Source organism: Chionomys nivalis, chromosome 9 (genome assembly GCF_950005125.1).
Source record: "Chionomys nivalis chromosome 9, mChiNiv1.1, whole genome shotgun sequence".
Taxonomy (NCBI): Eukaryota; Metazoa; Chordata; class Mammalia; order Rodentia; family Cricetidae; genus Chionomys; species Chionomys nivalis.
Window position 1 is genome coordinate 21,774,223 of NC_080094.1, and position 18,399 is coordinate 21,792,621.

At 44.2% G+C, this 18,399-nt stretch overlaps 1 protein-coding gene across 3 annotated transcripts in view; it reads right to left on the minus strand.

Annotated features, from left to right (window-relative positions):
• The window catches only part of Phf20 (PHD finger protein 20), a 110,754-nt gene that overhangs the window by 6,038 nt on the left and 86,317 nt on the right, over positions 1 to 18,399 (minus strand). For all 3 annotated transcript variants that reach the window (XM_057780696.1, XM_057780694.1, XM_057780695.1), the window contains 7 exons: positions 15,324 to 15,602; positions 11,466 to 11,564; positions 10,769 to 10,933; positions 9,887 to 10,065; positions 7,870 to 7,969; positions 5,372 to 5,567; positions 945 to 1,326 (listed from right to left, as the gene is read on the minus strand). In XM_057780696.1, the coding sequence (XP_057636679.1) occupies positions 945 to 1,326; positions 5,372 to 5,567; positions 7,870 to 7,969; positions 9,887 to 10,065; positions 10,769 to 10,933; positions 11,466 to 11,564; positions 15,324 to 15,602 (1,400 nt within the window). The remainder of the gene's footprint in view (positions 1 to 944; positions 1,327 to 5,371; positions 5,568 to 7,869; positions 7,970 to 9,886; positions 10,066 to 10,768; positions 10,934 to 11,465; positions 11,565 to 15,323; positions 15,603 to 18,399) is intronic.

The window sequence follows — 18,399 nt, forward strand, 5'->3', positions numbered from 1 at the left end:
TACTACAGAGTTTGGGATGCTAACATTTCAAGATAACATTTAGGGCCTTCATGTACAGAGCAGTGTCCTGAAAGCTTCCATGGGTCTGATGAGAAGAGCCAGAAGAAAAGTAGCTAAACCTAGGTTAGGAAATGATCTGCCACAAAAAAGCTACCCTTCCCACCTTGGCCAGACTTGCTGAGATATTGGCAGGTACATAGGCTGAAGGTGCAATCCCCACTCTGGAAGCCTGGTGGGGATGTTCCCTTCCTCTTGGCAACACACAGCAGTGCAATCATGCTGCTGATGCCGCCCCATAGTCTGGGAAAATAAGGATGACCAGGGACCAGGGCAGAGCCCTGAAACCACACAAGGCCTCACTCACAGAAGATAGGCACAGGGAAGAATTAAAGAGGAAGACACTGGTATGACACTGGGGACTCAGAACAGAGTGACATAAAAATCACAAAAACTGTATAACAAACAAAAGCCTGGCTCTAAGTGGCAAATACTTTAATGAAATTAACCCTTCATGTGACAGGGTTAGAAAAGAACAACATGCAGTTTTGTTGAAACATACTTAATGTGCTTGACTATGCTCATATTAATAATGAGCACCCAGGAGCAACTGTGATGTAAATGATACTAAAGAAAAACCTAATTTATCTTCATTCTATTTTTTCCAAGTTAGAATCAGCTTCTACTTGATAACCTCCTCTTTTTGTCCCTGATTTCCACACTGTGCCATTTTGATGACCTTTGACTAAAGTGGGTACCCTGTCTTTGTATCCATCTTAATAGGAGAAAAAAGAAAAAACAAACAAGAAAAACTCCAGAAACTCTCTGATGAGCAAATTTAAACAGAGTTCTACTAAGAAGTGTCTTCCACAGGAGTGCCCAGGAAAAGGACTTAAAAGCATTCAGCTACTAAGTAAAGAGTAAGAGAAGGCAAGCAAGCCACATACCTTTGGGGAGCTGGGTTTAGGATCACTGTCCCCTCTGCTCCAGCCTAGGCGAGGGGAGAGGGGATCGTCACCATTCTCACAGAGGGGATTGACTGTATCATCAAGGGCAGAGCCTCTTGTCTCTACTACCAGCTTCTGCTCTACAGCAGGGTAATAGGTGCGGGGCTTCTGGTAGCAGTGCTCACTGGTGATATAGGACTCCTCCACAGACCGGGGCAGGGGTAGCGGCTTCTCCACCGCCCCATTTAAAGTTCTATAGCTCGGGGACTCCTCCTTGCTCCTGGAGTCTGTGATGTGGATGTGTCTGGAATGCACTCTCCCCTCCGCAGAGTGCTGTTTCCAAGGCTGGCACCACAGCTGCAGATCAGGATGCTCCCTGCTTCTGTGGGGTGGCAAACAGAGAAGCGGTTTTGAGGGTAGCAAGGATCATTGCAAAGCTTCTTGGTTTACAAACTCTCTCCCACGAGGGAGAAAGGCTTCGACCTGGGATATCTACCCATGTGGCACACTGGGGTGTAGAGCCTCAGTCTTTTAGGAAGCCACGTCCCTAGTCTTTCACCACAGCCACAGTGGGTAGAACTGGGCTTGGTTGCTGAGCAGTAGTGAGCAAGCTCAGGCTTCTTCTGGTTTCCTCCTCCTTTGGAAACTAGTGCTATCATCTGTCAGCTACCAGCTCTGACTTTTGAGAGAAAGGAAGACATTAGAATGGAGGTATTCTGTTGGTGTGAAGGTATTCTTCAAACGTGGCTTCCAAGGGCTAAGGAGATGGCTCAGCAGGTAACAATCCTTGATGTGAAAGTCTGACAACCTAATCTGATACCTAGAACCACATGGTAGGAGAGAACCAACTACCAAAAGTTGTTCTTCTAACTGGTACACATATGCTGTGATGCACACACACATAAATAAATAAAATGCAATAAAACAAATGTAGCTTCCTAAAAATACATTCAATCAATTGGCACAATAGCCGTGACGTGCAACAACACTCAGTGCTGCAGGTGGCTACGTATGTATGCGTAACATGAGGTTTTTACAGGCTTGTTTGTTTGTTTTGCTTTTCAAAACAGGGTTTCTCTGTGAAACAGTTCTGGCTGTCCTGGAACTTGCTTTGTAGACCAGGCTGGCCTCCAATTCACTGAGATCGCCTGCCTCTGCCTCCCAAGTGCTGGGATTAAAGGCGTGCGCCTCCACTGCCCAGCACAATTTTTACAGTTTTCTATTTTCATCCTTCCAAAGAAAGAAGTGGCTGGGGTAAGTAAAGAGCACAGTCTGATCATACAGCACAGTGTCCTCTGCATCTGATGCAAGGGGTGACTGCAAGTATATGCAGAACTCTGTAAAGGACGCCACTGTTCCCTGGAACCACTCCTTCTGGACTTCTAATCCTACAGAGGGTCATTACATTCATTTGTCAAAGTATAATCAATTGTAAAAGAGGGAAAAGAACAGAGGAGAAAAACATCACAGTTTACTGTTCTCAGTGGGAACAAGTGTGCTGAGATTTTGTGTATTTGTTTTTTTTTTTTTTTTTTTTTTTTTTTGGTTTTTCGAGACAGGGTTTCTCTGTAGCTTTGGAGCCTGTCCTGGAACTCCCTTTGTAGACCAGGTTGGCCTCGAACTCACAGAGATCCGCCTGCCTCTGCCTCCCGAGTGCTGGGATTAAAGGCGTGCGCCACCACCGCCCGGCTGTGTATTTGTTTTTAATGTGTTGAGGTGGTAGTGTATACATGTGCACATCCTAGGAATGGAACCCAGGGCTGAGGTCACTAAGCAAACATTCTACTTACCCTCCCAGTCCTAACCTATATAGTTTTTTTAAACCTGTCATCATTTTTAAGATTTATTTTTTAATTGTATATCTGTGCTTGAGGTATGTATGTGCATATTCAGGTGTTAAATGTAAAAACAGGAGGCCAGTAGAGGGCTTGGAGCTATTGCAGTTGTGACTGTCCAAAGCTGGTGCTAGAAACCAAACTTGGGTCCTCTGCAAGAGCTCTAAGTATTCTGAACCTCTGATCCAGCTCCCTGGATCATGTGCATAAGCAAACACACAAGCAAGCACATACACATACACACACTTTAATTAAAAAGTCACTCACTTTACCTTTCAATTATTATTTTTAATTACATTTACTCATTTTGTTAAGGGGCCACTGCCCAAGGCATATGTGTGGAGGTCAAAGGACAACTTGCAGGATCAATTCTGTCCTTCTAACATGGGATCCAGGGATCAAATTCAGGTCATCAGTGTTGGCTGCAAGCACCTTTATTCACTGAGCCATCTTGCCCACCTTTCATTTCTTAACCACCCAGGACTTCTATTACAACTTTTAATCAGTAAAGGAAGAAAGAGAAAGAAAACAGAGGAAGAGAAAGACGAAAGTAAACGGGGAGTCTAGAGCACAGCGGATGCAATGGGGATGGCGGTCCTCCAGGGCCTATCTGGAAACAAGTGGCCACCAAGAGCCAAAAGCCAGTTCCGTAAGGCCTATAAATTTTCTGTATGAGAAAACTCTGACAGGGACAGGAGTCTGAACAACAATCCTTGAGCAAGCTGCTAACAATGATTCTCCCAGTAGACTTGTTTTAAAGTGTGTGTGTGTATGCACATGTGTGCATGTGTGTGTGTGTATACACAAGAGAGGCCAGAGTACTGATCTCTTAAAGTTGGAGTTACAGGGGCTGGAGAGATGGCTCAGTGGTTAAGAGCACTGGCTGCTCTTCCAAAGGTCATGAGTTCAATTCCCAGCAACCACATGGTGGCTCACAACCATCTGTAATGAGATTTGGCGCCCTCTTCTGGTGTGTGGGCATACATGGAAGCTGAATGTTGTACACTAAATAAATAAATAGATAGATAGATATCTAGATAGATAGATAGATAAATAGATAGATAGATAAATAAATCTTAAAAAAAAACCTGTCTTCTTAAAAAAAAGAAAGCTGGAGTTACAGGTGGTTGTGAGCTGCCAGTGCTGGGAACTGAACTCAGGTTCACTGGAACAACAGCAAGAGGTCTTAACTGCTGAGCAGATTTAAGATTCTTTATCTATGCTGATGCAGATTTAAGATTCTTTATCTATGCTGGGCAGTGGTGGCACATGCCTTTAATCCTAGCACTTGGGAGGCAGAGGCAGGTAGATTTCTGAGTTCGCGGTTTGGTCTAGATAGCAAGTTTCAGAACAGGCTCCAAAGCTAAACAGAGAATCCCTGTCTTGAAAAAAATTAAAAAAAAAAAAAAAAAAAAAAAAAAAAAAAAAGGTGTCTATAAATCATGGGTGTTTAGGATAAAAGGATAAACAAAATGTGATATACATATACTACACTTTGCCTTTTAAAAGGAAATTCTGATACAATATAGATGAACCTTGAAGATGTGCTGTGTGAAATAAGCAACAGGTAAATACTGCATGGCTTCTGTGAGGTACCTAGAGAATTGAATTCATAGGGACAGAAAACAGAATAGCAGTTGCCGGAACTGGGAGGATGAAGACATTGAAGATTAATTAATGCATGGAGAAATCAATCTAGGAGGATGACAAGTTCTGGAGACTGACATTGTTTGAGCTCAGAAATTCAAAATCAGACCAGGCAAAGACAAAATAAAAGAGCTAGGCGTAGAAAGGTAAAGGCAGGTGGATTTCTGTGAGCTCAAAACCAGCCAGGTCTACATATCTAGTTCCAAGACAGCCAGGACTAAATAGAGAGACCCTGTCACAAGTGGGAAAATAAATAAATAAATAAATAAATAAATAAATAAATAAATAAATAGATTTAGATGGTGACATTTAAATTAAATTTGCATTATGTACAAAATTTAAAAATTCCTCAAAACTGTACACCCAAAGATAGCACAAAGCAAACTATAAATGTGTATACCACACTACAGTGGCCCACATCTGTAACCCCAGTTCTCAAAAGGCTGAGACAGGAGGAACACTATGAGTCAAATTAAGGGTTATATACTTAATTTGAGGTTGGCCTGGACTACAGAGTAACAATCTGCCTTAAAAACAAAACAAAACAAAACAAAAGAACCCAGATGCACACACCATGTTCTGTTTGTGGTGTTGGTGACATAGATTATTATATAATTATCAAATTCAGTAAGGTCTTTAAAATAAATGAACTTAATTATATGTAAAATATTCCTCAATAAAGTCAATGTTTTACAAAGGAGTGCCTATTATGTAACTGATCTTTTTTAGAGGGGGATGGAGCAAGGGTACTGGCAATCACACTCAGAGACCCACACATGCTAGGCAAACACTCTACCCCTGAGCCACATGCTCAGCATAGCAACAGAATTTTTGGTACAGATCTAAACTTATCAGTCTTAGTGCTGACTTTGAGGCATTTCACTTTCTCCGCAAACCTAGGAGAACTGAGAGCCAAAGTAGATTCCTACCAAAGCCCACACTTACTGCAAGATGCTCATCTTGAGCTGCAAGCCGTGAAGCACCTCAATCACTCTCTGCACATCACCAAGAAGCTGATGGGTGGCCACGATCTTCTTGGCATTCTGATGGGAGTAGTTCTCTTCTAGAAATGCCAGGCCATGCATGTGTCCCCGGCTCAACCACTCCTTATCATACCAGTACTTGAAGCCAGGCCTCTGACCTAAAGTGGTGACATTAAAAGACGATCAAACATGGCCTGAGAGAAACCCAGGCTGCCCCATCATTGGTCCAATCACCATGTTTCCATGACGGACTGATTACTGTGCTCCTTTCGTTCACATTTACTTGGCACCTGCTCTATGCTTGGTCTCTATAGGTGTTGGAGATGGGGTAGGAATACAGTATGGTTCTTTCCACTGGCCACAGGGGTAACCAAAGCACAGTTCTGATATGTTTCTTCCCTCTTTCCTTATCTCCACTCTTGTCCCTTCTCTCTTTACCCTCTCGCCCTTTCTTTTTCTAGGCAGGGTCTCATGTAGCTCAGACTATCCTCAAACTGATTATATAGCCTATACTGGCTTTGAACTCCTGTTTTTCCTGTTTCCATTCAGAGAGTTCTAGTGTTGTGGAACATTAACTATGTAAAGATGTGTTACATTTGTTTATGCTGCAGAATATTACTTGAACTGTGTAAAGGTGTGTTACTCTTGTTGAAGCTACATTTGTTTGACGATGTAAAGATGTGTTGCATTTGTTTCACCTTGCCTGCCTAAGGCACCTGACTGGTGTAATAAAAAGCAAGGCAGGAAAAGGACAGGCAGGGTTGGCATGGAGAGAAAATAAATTGGAGGAGAAATCTAGGATTGAGGAAGAACAAGGGAGATGCACAGGGCCAAGCAGTCACCAGCCAGCTAGACTAGAGAAACAGTTAAAGTAAGTTATAAAGAAAAAAAGAACAGTGAAATACCCTGAGGCAAAAGGCAGATAAAGAGAAACAGGTTAATTTAAGGTAAAAGAGCTAACCAGACCGAACATAAGCTAGGCTGCACATACAAAACTAATAATAAGTCTCTGCATTGTGTTTGGGAGCTGGTTGGTGGCCCAAAAGAAAAAGCCTGGTGCATTCTGGTATCAGATGCACGCTACAATGGCCGGCTGGACTATCTCTTACATTTAAGAGATACTTACTTACTCCTCCCTCCTCTGCTCAGAACCTTCCACAGCTTTTGACGGCTTACAGAAGAATAACCCAAACCCCTAACTAACTCTTTATGGCTCACAGGACCATTCCTTCCTGTTTTCCTCCTTCCACCCTATGGTTTTCCTAAGTTTTGGGAACACATGCACACGTTGACCTCTCCTCTGTGTGTCTCTGTCTGAAGTGCTATTTCCCCTAGACCTTTCCAGTACTGGAGCCCCGCCATCTCCTCATGAGGGTCTTTATGCCACCATCCAGCATCAAAAGAGCCTTTTCAGAGTCTCTGGTTACTCCTTCATCACTTTCCCCCCTTCTAGCTTCACCTGTGCACACAGTCTTGCGTTTAATTTGTTTCAACTTTGGTTTTCTGTTCCCAATCCTATTAAGAGTCAGAAAACAAGGAACTATCTCATTGATGGCTGCAGTCCCAGAGCCTAGCAAAGGGTTCCAAATGGACTTATCTAATGAACGAGAGGTTCCACGCCCCTTTCCAACAGTACCAGCTGCCCCTAACTAGACAGATGCTTCCCATCTGCTATGTAACATGACCCGGCTGACTCCAGGGGTCATGCTTATTAAAAGAAAACAGCTCAGGGACTCAGCAGTACTTCCTGCTCCAAAAGCTCAGGAGACAGCACTTTCCAAAGAAACTCAGTCACTCTTCAGTCACTAGAAAACCCTACAACAGGCTGGGTGTGGTGGAAAGGACAGCCAAGAGCCATGGACAACCCCTGGAAACCACAAAACCAGCTGATCCTGCTGAAGAACTGAGCAAGACACTGCTTGGAGTGGTGACAAGCTGTATATAACCATGCCATGGCCCTTCCAGGGGCCGTGATGCACTAGAGGGCAGATGTACCCTCCAACATCTCTGAAATGCCAAGAACAGAGCCGCACACCCATCCTCAGATTTCTCAGGGAAAGAAGTGCTTCACTGTTGAAACTGGAACAAGAAACCAGCAATGCCCTGAGCAAGAACGATGAGTCGATTCACAGAGCAGACAACACTGTGGACAGTCTCAGACAGACCTGGGGAAATCCTAAACTGGTGTCCCGCTTTGTGCTCATCATTCACAATACCACATTCCAAGAAATGTTCTAGATCAAGGTCAAGCCTGCTGCTGGGTAAGTAAGCACCTTCATACACATTCCCTCACTGCTGGGTTGGAGAGCTGGTCACCAGGGGGGCTTCCAAAATGCTGAGGAGAGTCACCTAGCCATCCACAAAGAAATTCATCAAGAACACAGACAGGGTGTCACTAGCTGCTGAGCTAAGAGAAAGTTACATACATACTGCTGGCACCCCGGCTCCAGAAACCTCTACCTGGAGGGTCTTGGCAGACATAGCAGGTGTATTTCTCGGGCACATTTTCTTCCAGTAATCCCATGCAGACCCCGTGCTGCCAGCACTGGCATTCTTCACACTGGGAAAAGTAAAGAAGCAACACAACTTAGAAGGTAGGAAGCCTCTAGAAGCGTGAGGGTGAGAGAAAACGGCAGGGAGCACTCTCTACTGACTCCTGCCCACCACTGACCACAGGGAGGCTTACACATAAGTGAACAGGGTAGACTAAAGAGTCCTGCGTTCTTCAGTCCCAAGAGCCATATTTGAAGGACCCCTGAGGCTATCAGCTCTGGTAGAGGCCACAAAACATGAAGAACACTTAGATGTGAGGTGTGGTGGAACACAAGGTGAGCCTCAGTTACACTGTGAGACCAAAGCCAGCCTGGATACTTTAGAATCTGTCTCAGAACCAAAATTCACATTAGCTGGATAGTGCCGACTCCAGACTGACTACTGTCACTTCCCTCCTCGGCTTCTACTGCCGCTCAATGGGGAAGCCACAGCCCCATTTCACACCAAAACAAACTGCAAAAGGATAAAACAGACATAAGGTTTTTGTTTTGATTTTTTTTTTTTTTTTTAATTCTTTCACAGGGTTTCTCTGTGTAGCCCTGGCTGTTCTGGAACTTGCTTTGTAGAGCAGACTAGCCTCAAACTGAGATCCACCTGCCTCTGCAACCTGAGTGCTGGGATTAAAAGTACATGCCATTGCCACCCAGCTAAAACATGTATAAGGTTTCTTTCTTTCTTTTTTTCTCTCTCTCTCTGGTTTTTGGAGACAGAATTTTTCTGTAGCTTTGGAGCCTGTCCTGGAACTTGCTCTGTAGACCAGGCTGGCCTCAAACTCACAGAGATCTGCCTGTCTCTGCCTCCCGAGTGCTGGGGATGCATAAGGTTCTTAAAATCTCTGAAGCTCTAGAAGAAACCACAAAAGTCTACACTTAGGAAGCAGAGACACGTGGTAGCATGTGACTGTAACCTCAGTACTTAGGGAGCAGAGACAGAAAGTTCAAGGACAAACGGGACCAGGATGAGACTGTGGTTAATTTCATCTGCTTTAATCTAGAATCACCTGTGAGGAGTCTCTCAACAAGGGACTGTCTAGATCAGGTTAGTTTGTGGATCTGTTTATTTGGGATTATCTTGAGTAGGTTGAGTGGAAGACCCTCTCACTGTAGGTGGCATCATTTCCCTAGGCAGGGAAGAATAGAGAAACTAAGCATGCAGCATGCAGGTATTAACTAGTTCCACTCTTCTGACAGCTGATGCACTATGATGAGCTCCTGCACCATGCCATGCTGTGTCCAACTACCCCTCCATAGCTATGGACCACAGTAATTTCTCCCTTAAGTTGCATTTGTCAGGATAGTCTATAATAGCAATAGAAAACAGCTAAGACAGACTCCACCTAAAAAAGTCAACTAAAAGGATAAAACACATAAATTCAACTACGTACACTAAAACAAGTCAATTTCCAAATTTGATGTCATGTACATAAAAACAAAGAAAGCAAACCAAGAAGATGGACCTATTATTCCTAATGGATATTAGGCAATGCAGAGTATTAATGCATGGTGGGCTGCCAGTCCTTTCGTTGGGAACACCTACTGCCACCAACACAGACAGATACACACCACCCTCTCCTCCATAACACCAAGTAGCAGACAGAAACAGATATTTTATAAACCCAGACTCCACTTCTTTAGGCCACAAGGGAGATTTATGTCAAAGAGAAGAGGAGTCCATAAAGAAACTGAATTGTCACCCCTCACTGTGGGACGACAGGTCAGGCCGTCCCCTTTAGCTTCAGTGACTCCTCTCTCATTCTATTTACAGCAGTCTACAATTCTCAGAAAGCTGAATCAAAAGGCAAACTTGGTCAGCTGCTGTGAGCAGTGCACACTGGAGACTGCTGACACACCTCACTATCGCTGCTGGCCTTACGTCCTCTCAGGAGATCAGTTTATCTGGCCTGTGTTCTGGGAGCTCTACTTGCCTGAATCATGAAGTCATTTTCCTCTTGGACTTCACAGATGCAACGAACCACCTCAAAATCATAGCGGTCGTCCCCATCAAGCTCCTCATCGGGGTTGGTGGTGACATCGACATCTTGACCATATTCCTCATCAGTCCAAAGAAAACTTTCAGAAGAAGACTCACTCAAATTATCCTCCTCTGGAAGGAAAGGGAGGCCAATAGTCAATGCTCTAAACTCACAGATAATACTTCTGCATACCACACTGTCTCCGCCCCTCCTTCAGGGACTTCCACAGCCTGGCAACAGGGCACTGCTCTCAGGCAGGGCTTTTTTTTTTTTTAATATTTATTTATTCATTATGTATACAGTATTCTATTTGTGTATATGCCTGCAGGCCAGAAGAGGGCACCAGACCTCATTACAGATGGTTGTGAACCACCATGTGGTTGCTGGGAATTGAACTCAGGACCTTTGGAAGAGCAGGCAATGCTCTTAACCACTGAGCCATCTCTCCAGCCCCAGGCAGGGCTTCTTACTGAAACATGCTGTCTGCCAAGGACTGAACTACATGTCCTCATTTCACTAAGGGACCACGAAGAGGCTCCCAAAATCCCTGAGCTCACTATCAGAAGAGTGACTTCTTGTGAACTACACACACCACTGCCCTAAGGGCGCTAAAATGCTCCCTAGCTGCCCCTAGGCAGCCAGGACCTGGCATATAGCCATCTCTATCCACAGCCACCTTTAGAGTTCTGCACACCACAGAGAAAAAGGTAGGACCAACTGCAGGGATCCCGGTGCCTGACTACTTATGGTCACTGAGTCCTTCCTCCACACCACACCCACTGGTTATGGACCGCACATTTCCTAACAGGTGTTCAGGTGAGAGTGGGCTCTTACCACATGCTTTCAGTTTCCCTTTATGGTTTCCATTATCTGAACCATGGAGTTGTGGGCTCATATGGACCCCAGGCTTGTGTGAGGACCCACACCTGGTGACAGCAAATGCTTTAGGTGGAGAAGGTTCCTGGGAGGTGTCGCTGATGTCTTCACTGCAAGGACATTCTACAAGAACAGCATCAGGTACAAATGAGCAACCCAAGACACCACCCACATCCCAGAAGCAACCCAACAGCAGCCTGCAGTCCAAAGAGCTCAAAGGCCTGGGGAAGTACACCACAGAGAGGGGTGAAGGGCAGTCACTTTTCTCCTCACCCTACCCTTCCTTCTTTTCTGAGAATAAAACAAGGCATCTCTTTAGCTCCCAAGGTTGAACAGAGATTTTTTTTTTCCCCCAAATACTGTTGTTGGAATTGAAACGTACTTTTCAAGAACTGAAGCTTTTCTTGAGAGTTGGGTGTTTAACAGTTATGAAGCAAACTATGAAGATCGTGCCCAGCTGTAATCTCAGTCCCTGGGAGGCGGGAGCTGAAGAATTCAGTCTGAGAGCAACCTGAGCTATGTTAGTGAATGAGCTGAGTTGGCTTAGTGTTCAGCATCAACCCACACCCTCTTCCAGGGCCCATGCAGAGCCCACAAGCCCTAGGAAAGGCCTGCTAGTTATTCCTAAGCAGGGAAACCATCCAGGGAAAATTACCAGGCTTGGTTTTCTTTTTCTTTTTCTTTTTCTTCTTTGGTTTCACTCTCACAAGCTCTTTGAATTTCTTCTCTTTATTCTTTTCCTTCTCTTTTGCAGCTAGAATTAACACACATTCAAGAGCTGTTACTTTAATATTTTATTTCAGTTCTGAGATCTTGTTCTTTTCTTAGTAATCAAGTATGCGCAAGACAAAAAATTAACACAGTCTCTGACCTGGTCCTGTCTGGGAAGGTCCCTTTCTGCCCCTGGGAGACACAGGCAGGTGGATCTCATGAGTTCACACCAACTGGTCTACAGAGCAAGTTCCAGGCCAGCCAGGGTGAGAATGTCTCTCAAATAACAATAAAAATTAAAAAAATAATAATAATAAAGTTCAAGGCCAGCAAAGCTACACTGTGAAACTTTGTCAGGAATAGAAAAAAAAAAAAACTTGTGTGTGTGTGTGCATAGATATAGAGATAGAGATAGAGATATAAACTACAATCTATCTACTAGAAGTCCTGGGACATGAACTGTTCCCAAAATGGGAAATGCAAATGGACACAGATCTAATTCTCAACATTACCCCCCACCTCCCTGGTATCATAGACTTCTCCCTTCAGTTTGCCCTTGCTATATAAGTAGACACTGTGTCCCCAGTATCTCTGTAAACTTCCACTACTTTGCAGCATCTAGCAGTTGTCCAACCTCCTAAGGTTCCCTTAGTCACAGGCATCACAGGGCAGCTATGAATGAGGCCAGCATGTCTGCAGAGAGCAATGACAGGCTGCAGTGTCACAAAGGTGGACACGTTTGAACTCAAAGGGTTTTGTCATGCCCCCTTTTCGCTATATAAAAGAAAGTGACAGTTAAGCTACATTGATATACCTCAATTATGTGCTCTCTTGATCCCTCATCCCTAAAACTGGTATTTTTCTGGCAGTGCTGGGGACTGAACACAGGGCTTTCTGCATGCTTGACAAGCAACTCTGCCCCAATCCTAAAATTTCTGTTATGTCTCCACCTGCAATGTGATGTTATATGGAAAGAGAAACTCTGGGAGGCACCTATCATGAGGGGACTAGTGTCTTTCTAGAACTAACTAGAGATGCATGTGAGGATGCGGAGGAAAGATCCATCACCGGGAGCCACACTAGTGATGCTTTAATTTAGGAATCCCCAGTCCGTAGAACATGGGAGAGAAATGCTGGCATACATTCTCTACTACATGAGTCCCTGGGACTAAACTCCTGCCATCAGGCTCGGCAGTAAGTGCCTTTTCCACTGAGCTTACCACACAGAGGTGTAACCTAGGAAGAGCACCATGGAATGGAAGAGAAAGAAATCCGCTCCTGTTTACTATCTATTGCCATTCCCACCTGGGCCTTTTTTTTTTTTTTTTTTTGGTTTTTGGTTTTTCGAGACAGGGTTTCTCTGTGGTTTTGGAGCCTGTCCTGAAACTAGCTCTTGTAGACCAAGCTGGTCTCGAACTCACAGAGATCTGCCTGCCTCTGCCTCCCAAGTGCTGGAATTAAAGGCGTGCGCCACCACCGCCCGGCCCTGGGCCATTTTCTTACCCTGGGAAAACCTTGGCTTTAGACTAAACTGAACTTGGGGCACCAGAGTGCTAGTTTCCGCTGCCATCCGCATTATTGTGGTGCTAGAAAATTTGGTGGCAAGGACGCTTCCTCTCTCCCCTTGAAGAGTATTAATATCCCTAAAGACTCAGTGTTTGGGTGGGTACAATTGTGCATACCTTGAATCCCAGCAGAGGCAGGTAGATCTCTGTAAATCTCTATAGATCAACACAGTATATAAAGTTCCAGGCTAGTCAGCACCACACAGTCTCAAAAAAGTCAATGTTTGACCCTAAATGTATCAAGTATTGCTTAGATGAAAGAAATGAACCAGACTTTTGTTTCTTTGTTCCAGAGCACCCACAACCATAAGCACTTCCCAGAAGAAGACTTAGGTCTCTTTAGCAGGGCCCAGGCCAAAGCATGGCAATAAATCCTAGCAAAGTGGCCAGGCTGATCTAGTTTAGCCTGGAGCAATTCTGGCTCCAGCATTTGGAGCCCCTGCTCAATAAGCAACTTTCCCTGAGGTAGGTAATCTCTGCTTTTAAAAAGTAGGGCATGGGCTTTGGTGTTCAATCTAGACACAGTCCAGCTCATACAAGCCCACTCTGAAAAACAGCCATCCCCTGCTGAGGCTTGGACAAGACTGAAGTAAAGCCACTAGGATGGGGAGTGCCCTATGCCGTATGTCATACAGCTACTCTCTTTCTAGTGGTCTGTTGACAACTAGTCTTCCTTGGGCAGTTCATTCTAACTTAGCCTTTAGTCTCAGCAAGTATAGCCAGCTGAAGGAAAGAGAGCTACACAGGCCAACAAATGGAATACCATTGGCCACCCATTCACAGCACTGAGCACCTCACAGGTAAGGCTAGTTTGTATTGATCTGTGTTTTAGGTAGAAAACACAGGACAACTGGGCGGTGGTGGCGCAAGCCTTTAATCCCAGCAGGAGTCAGATCTCTGTGAGTTCAAGGCCAGCCTGGTCTATAAGAGCTAGTTCCAAGATAGACTCCAAAACTACAGAGAATCCCTGTCTCGAAAACAAAAAACAAAAACAAAAAAGAAAACACAGGGCAATTTTTAAAGATTAACTTCTAGGTAAAATATATAAAAGTCACGATTTTCATGTTGCTCACACACTAAGATGGTTGTCATATGTCCACTACACAGGACATGTTCTAAAAAATTCATCCTTAGCTAATTTCACTGTCCAAACTCCAACGGCTGCTATGTCACAGATAACATAATTTTATGACACTGTGGTTATATACATGGTTTGCCACTGATCAAATTACCACATGGTGCCACAAGACTATTTTGGATATACTAAATATACTATTAAAAGCACTGTTTCTTTTCATATTTTTAAAAATGTGCCTATTCAAAAATAATAAACTATGGGCTGGAGAGATGGCTCAGATGGTCTTCCAAAGAACCCAGGTTCAATTCCCAGCACCTACATGGCAGCCCACAACTCTCTGCAACTCTAGTTCCAGAGGATTCAAGACCCTCCTACAGATTAACATGCAGGCAAAACACCAATGCACATAAAGTAAAAATAAACTATAAAAAAACAGTAAGTGGGTGGTAGTGGCACACACCTTTAAATCCCAGCACTCGGGAGGCAGAGGCAGGCGAATCTCTGCGAGTTCGAAATCAACCTGGTCTACAAGAGCTAGTTCCAGGACATGTTCTAAAGCTACAAAGAACCCCTGTCTCAGGGTGAAAAAAAAAATCATTCTCAATACTTAGGCTAGCCTGGCATAAATAAGACTCTATCTAAAAAGCAAAGCATAATTTTCAATTTCTCTAAATTTTAGAAGAAATCTCAAAAAAGGGGGGGGGATTCTCTGCTGAGGTAGGAAGGAAGATTGTGATTTCTGTACTAAGCAGCTTTTAGAAAGTGTCTTGAGAGTGTGTGAGGGGTTAGAGGGTTCACGCCTGCACCCAGCAACAGACAGGCTCAAACTCACTTTTACATCTTTTCAACATTTGTCCTGGCAGGAACAGGACATTAATCTGTGGGGTACTAGGGCAGCATTCATCTGTCCTGGGGCCAACTTCTGCTGATCTCAGAGCTCCTTTGTTTGATGGTCCCCGCCCATCCTGTAACTTCACAGTAACTCCCCAATGTCACATGAACACAGAGAAGCAGAGCTTCCTGCTTCCTCCAGGAGGGCTTTAGTTCTATGATGGTATAGTCCCAAGAACTACCTCCTCATGGGGACCAAACAACCTACGGCAGTTTTCCATCTAAGAAATGTCAGAGTCCTTTCAGGACACAAAAGCAAGATACTCACTTGGGGAGCTGGCAGAGCCCCGCTTCCTGGTCAGGCTCTCCTGGCTGGCCTTGTCAGGCCCTGCAGAGCCCCGAGTTTGCACATGTCTCTTCCCCGGGCTCTCCTCTGGCTCTGGTGATTTCTCCATCCCATGGAAATACTTCATATGATAGTGCAGCAGCTTAGCCTTGCGGAAAAATTTCAAACAGTCCACGACCTTGCATCGAAACTTGTGGTCTAGGTCCACAGCTGGCACATTCAATGTCACAAAGTCATCTGTTTTCCTCAAAGTATTTGGAACTGTAAAAAAAAAAAAAAAAGTGAAGAACCATGGATTGTGCTGACTGTTATGGAGTGTACATCAGCACAGCCAGAAAACGTAGCAGTGGCAAGCAATTCCTGCACAAGACATCAATACACTGGGTGGAGAGGAGATCCAACATCCAGGAAACAACCTTGACTCTGTTTAGAAAGAGGAGACTGACACATTTATCTGAAACAGCCTTGTGTCCTCAGGGTTTCACAGACCTTGGGCACCACTGGCTAGTGCACCCTCACTGCATAGTCACAACAGCACCGCTCGGCGCCCCCACTGCATAGTCACACCAGCGCCGCTCTCTGCACCCTCACTGCATAGTCACACCAGCGCCGCTCTGCGCCCCCACTGCATAGGCACACCAGCACAGCCCTTTATTAGCTACATGCCTAAGCCGCCTAAGTCAGTCTGGTTCCTCAGTTTCTTGCCATGAAAATGATAAATACTATCAATTCCAAGGAGTTGAAGAGTTAAAGATAACCTATGTACAGGGATCAATAAATGGAAGATGTTTTTCCAGTGTAAAACATCTCCATAAGCACACTCATGGGTCTCTAAAATTCAGACAGGGACAGTTATTGTAATTATCAACAAAATGTAGGGTGCTGGTGAGATGGCTCAGAGGATAAGAGCACTGACTGCTCTTCCAGAGGTCCTGAGTTCAATTCCCAGCAACCATATGGTAGCTCATAACCATCTGTAATAAGATCTGGTGCCCTCTTCTGGCCCACAGGGATACATGAAGGGAGAATATTGTATGTATAATAAATAAATAAATTTAAAAAAAAATGTAAACTGTTTCCTTAATCACCTCTCGCACATCCTGGCTGGGGGACAGATTACTTTGTAAAGCCCTCAATTTTGTCTACATACTCCTAAAAAAGTGAAATCCAATATAAACCACAAAGCTCCTAGTGTGGCCATCCAGCAGAATCATTGCCCCCACATGAGCAGCATCTCTTACTGGGACAGTGAAAGGTTTCTGGGAGGAGTGGGGAAATCTCTATGTAGTCCAGACTGTCCTGAACTCACCTTCTGAGTACAGGGATTAAAAGCATATGCCACCACGCCTAGTTTTAAAATATGTGTGCGTATATGTATGTATACACATATACATATCTTAAATATGTATGAGTGTTTTGTCTGAATGATGTACCATGTGTACCATGTTCATATCTAGTACCCATAGAAACCAGAAGAGGGTGTTGGATCCTCCGGAACTGGAGTTCCAGTTCCAGGTGTTTGTGAACTGTCACGTTGACGCTGGGAATGGAGCCTGGGCTTCCATGAGAGCAGGGAGTGTTCTTAACTGTTAAGCCATCTCTCCAGCTCCATTTCATCTTTTTTTGTTTTTGTTTTTTGAGACAGTTTCTCTGTGTAACAGCCCTAGCTGTCCTCTGTCTGGCACATTTTATCTTTTTAATGCAGATTAGGGCTGGGGATGTACCTCAGTGGTAGAATGCCTGCTTAGCATGCATGAAACACTGGATTTGACTGAGGGACCCTGCAAGGTATCAATGCAGATAGTGATCCACAGAGAGATGAGAATGAAGACTGATTCTGTCAACCTGGATCAGACACAATACAATTTGGGAAAAGGTTTCCAGGCAACAATCATTCCCATCCCTGGCACACAATAAAGCTTAAGGGAACACTTATAAACTCTTTACAAGGGACATGTGACCATGAGGGTGAGGTCTACATGTAAAAGGCCTAGAATTCAGTGTGGTCTTTGATGGATCACAAAGAGGTCAGCAGGCTTATAAAATGTGACATCTCCTGTAAGGATGGGCTCCATTAAATATAAAGGTCTCGGGAGGGAGAGTCTGGGATAAACATTCTGGGGGATTTAGGTGACGTCTGCCTCTATAGCAAAAGGTGGGTGAGGGTAGCTAAAAGGTCACCAGGTCCTTAACAATATCCACTCTCAGCCTTCTGAGCTGGAAAACAGGTGTTTGATCTCCACTGAGGAGAGGTCCCAGGGTGTTTAATATTCCCAGTTTCCCTAGTGATCTACGGGTGCAAGGACCTCTGTATCCCCAATATTTGACTTCCAATAAACTATCTTTTTTAAAACATCAAAACATAAAACCATAAGTCAAAGTACACCCCAACTTTCCCCAGTTTTATCAAACTTGTTTTAATTAGGGTTTCTACTGCTGCGATAAAACACTATGACAAAAAAGCAGCTTGGGGAGGACAGGGTTATTTGGAGCACACTTCTATCTGGTCATCATCAAAGGAAGTCAGGGCAGGAACTCAAATAAGGCAGGAACCTGGAGGCAGGAGCTGATGCAGAGGTCATGGAGGAGTGGGGCTTATTAGTTTGCCCACTATGGCTGCTTAGCCTATTTACTTATAGAACCCAGAACCACCAGCCTAGGGATGGCACCAACCACAATGGGATGAATGCTTCCTCTTCAATCACTAATTAATAAAATGCCCTACAGGCTTACATACAGCCTGATGTTATAGAGGGTTTTTTATTTTTTTTTTATTTTTTTGAGGTTTCCTCCTTTCATATAACTTTAGCTATGTCAAACTGATATAAAACCAGTCAGGAAAAAAAAAAAAAACTATACGGTAAATTATAATTGCTTAGTGAACTCCACCTGATTGTTTTAGTCTAAGGCCTTAGTAACATTTTTTCATCAATTTTGGTTGTTTTGGGGGGGATAAGTTCTTGCTATGTAGGCGAAGCTACGTACAAACTCTAGACTTCCTGACTCTACATTGTAAATGCTGGAATTACAGGCCTGCAGCAATATGCCCACCAAGAAC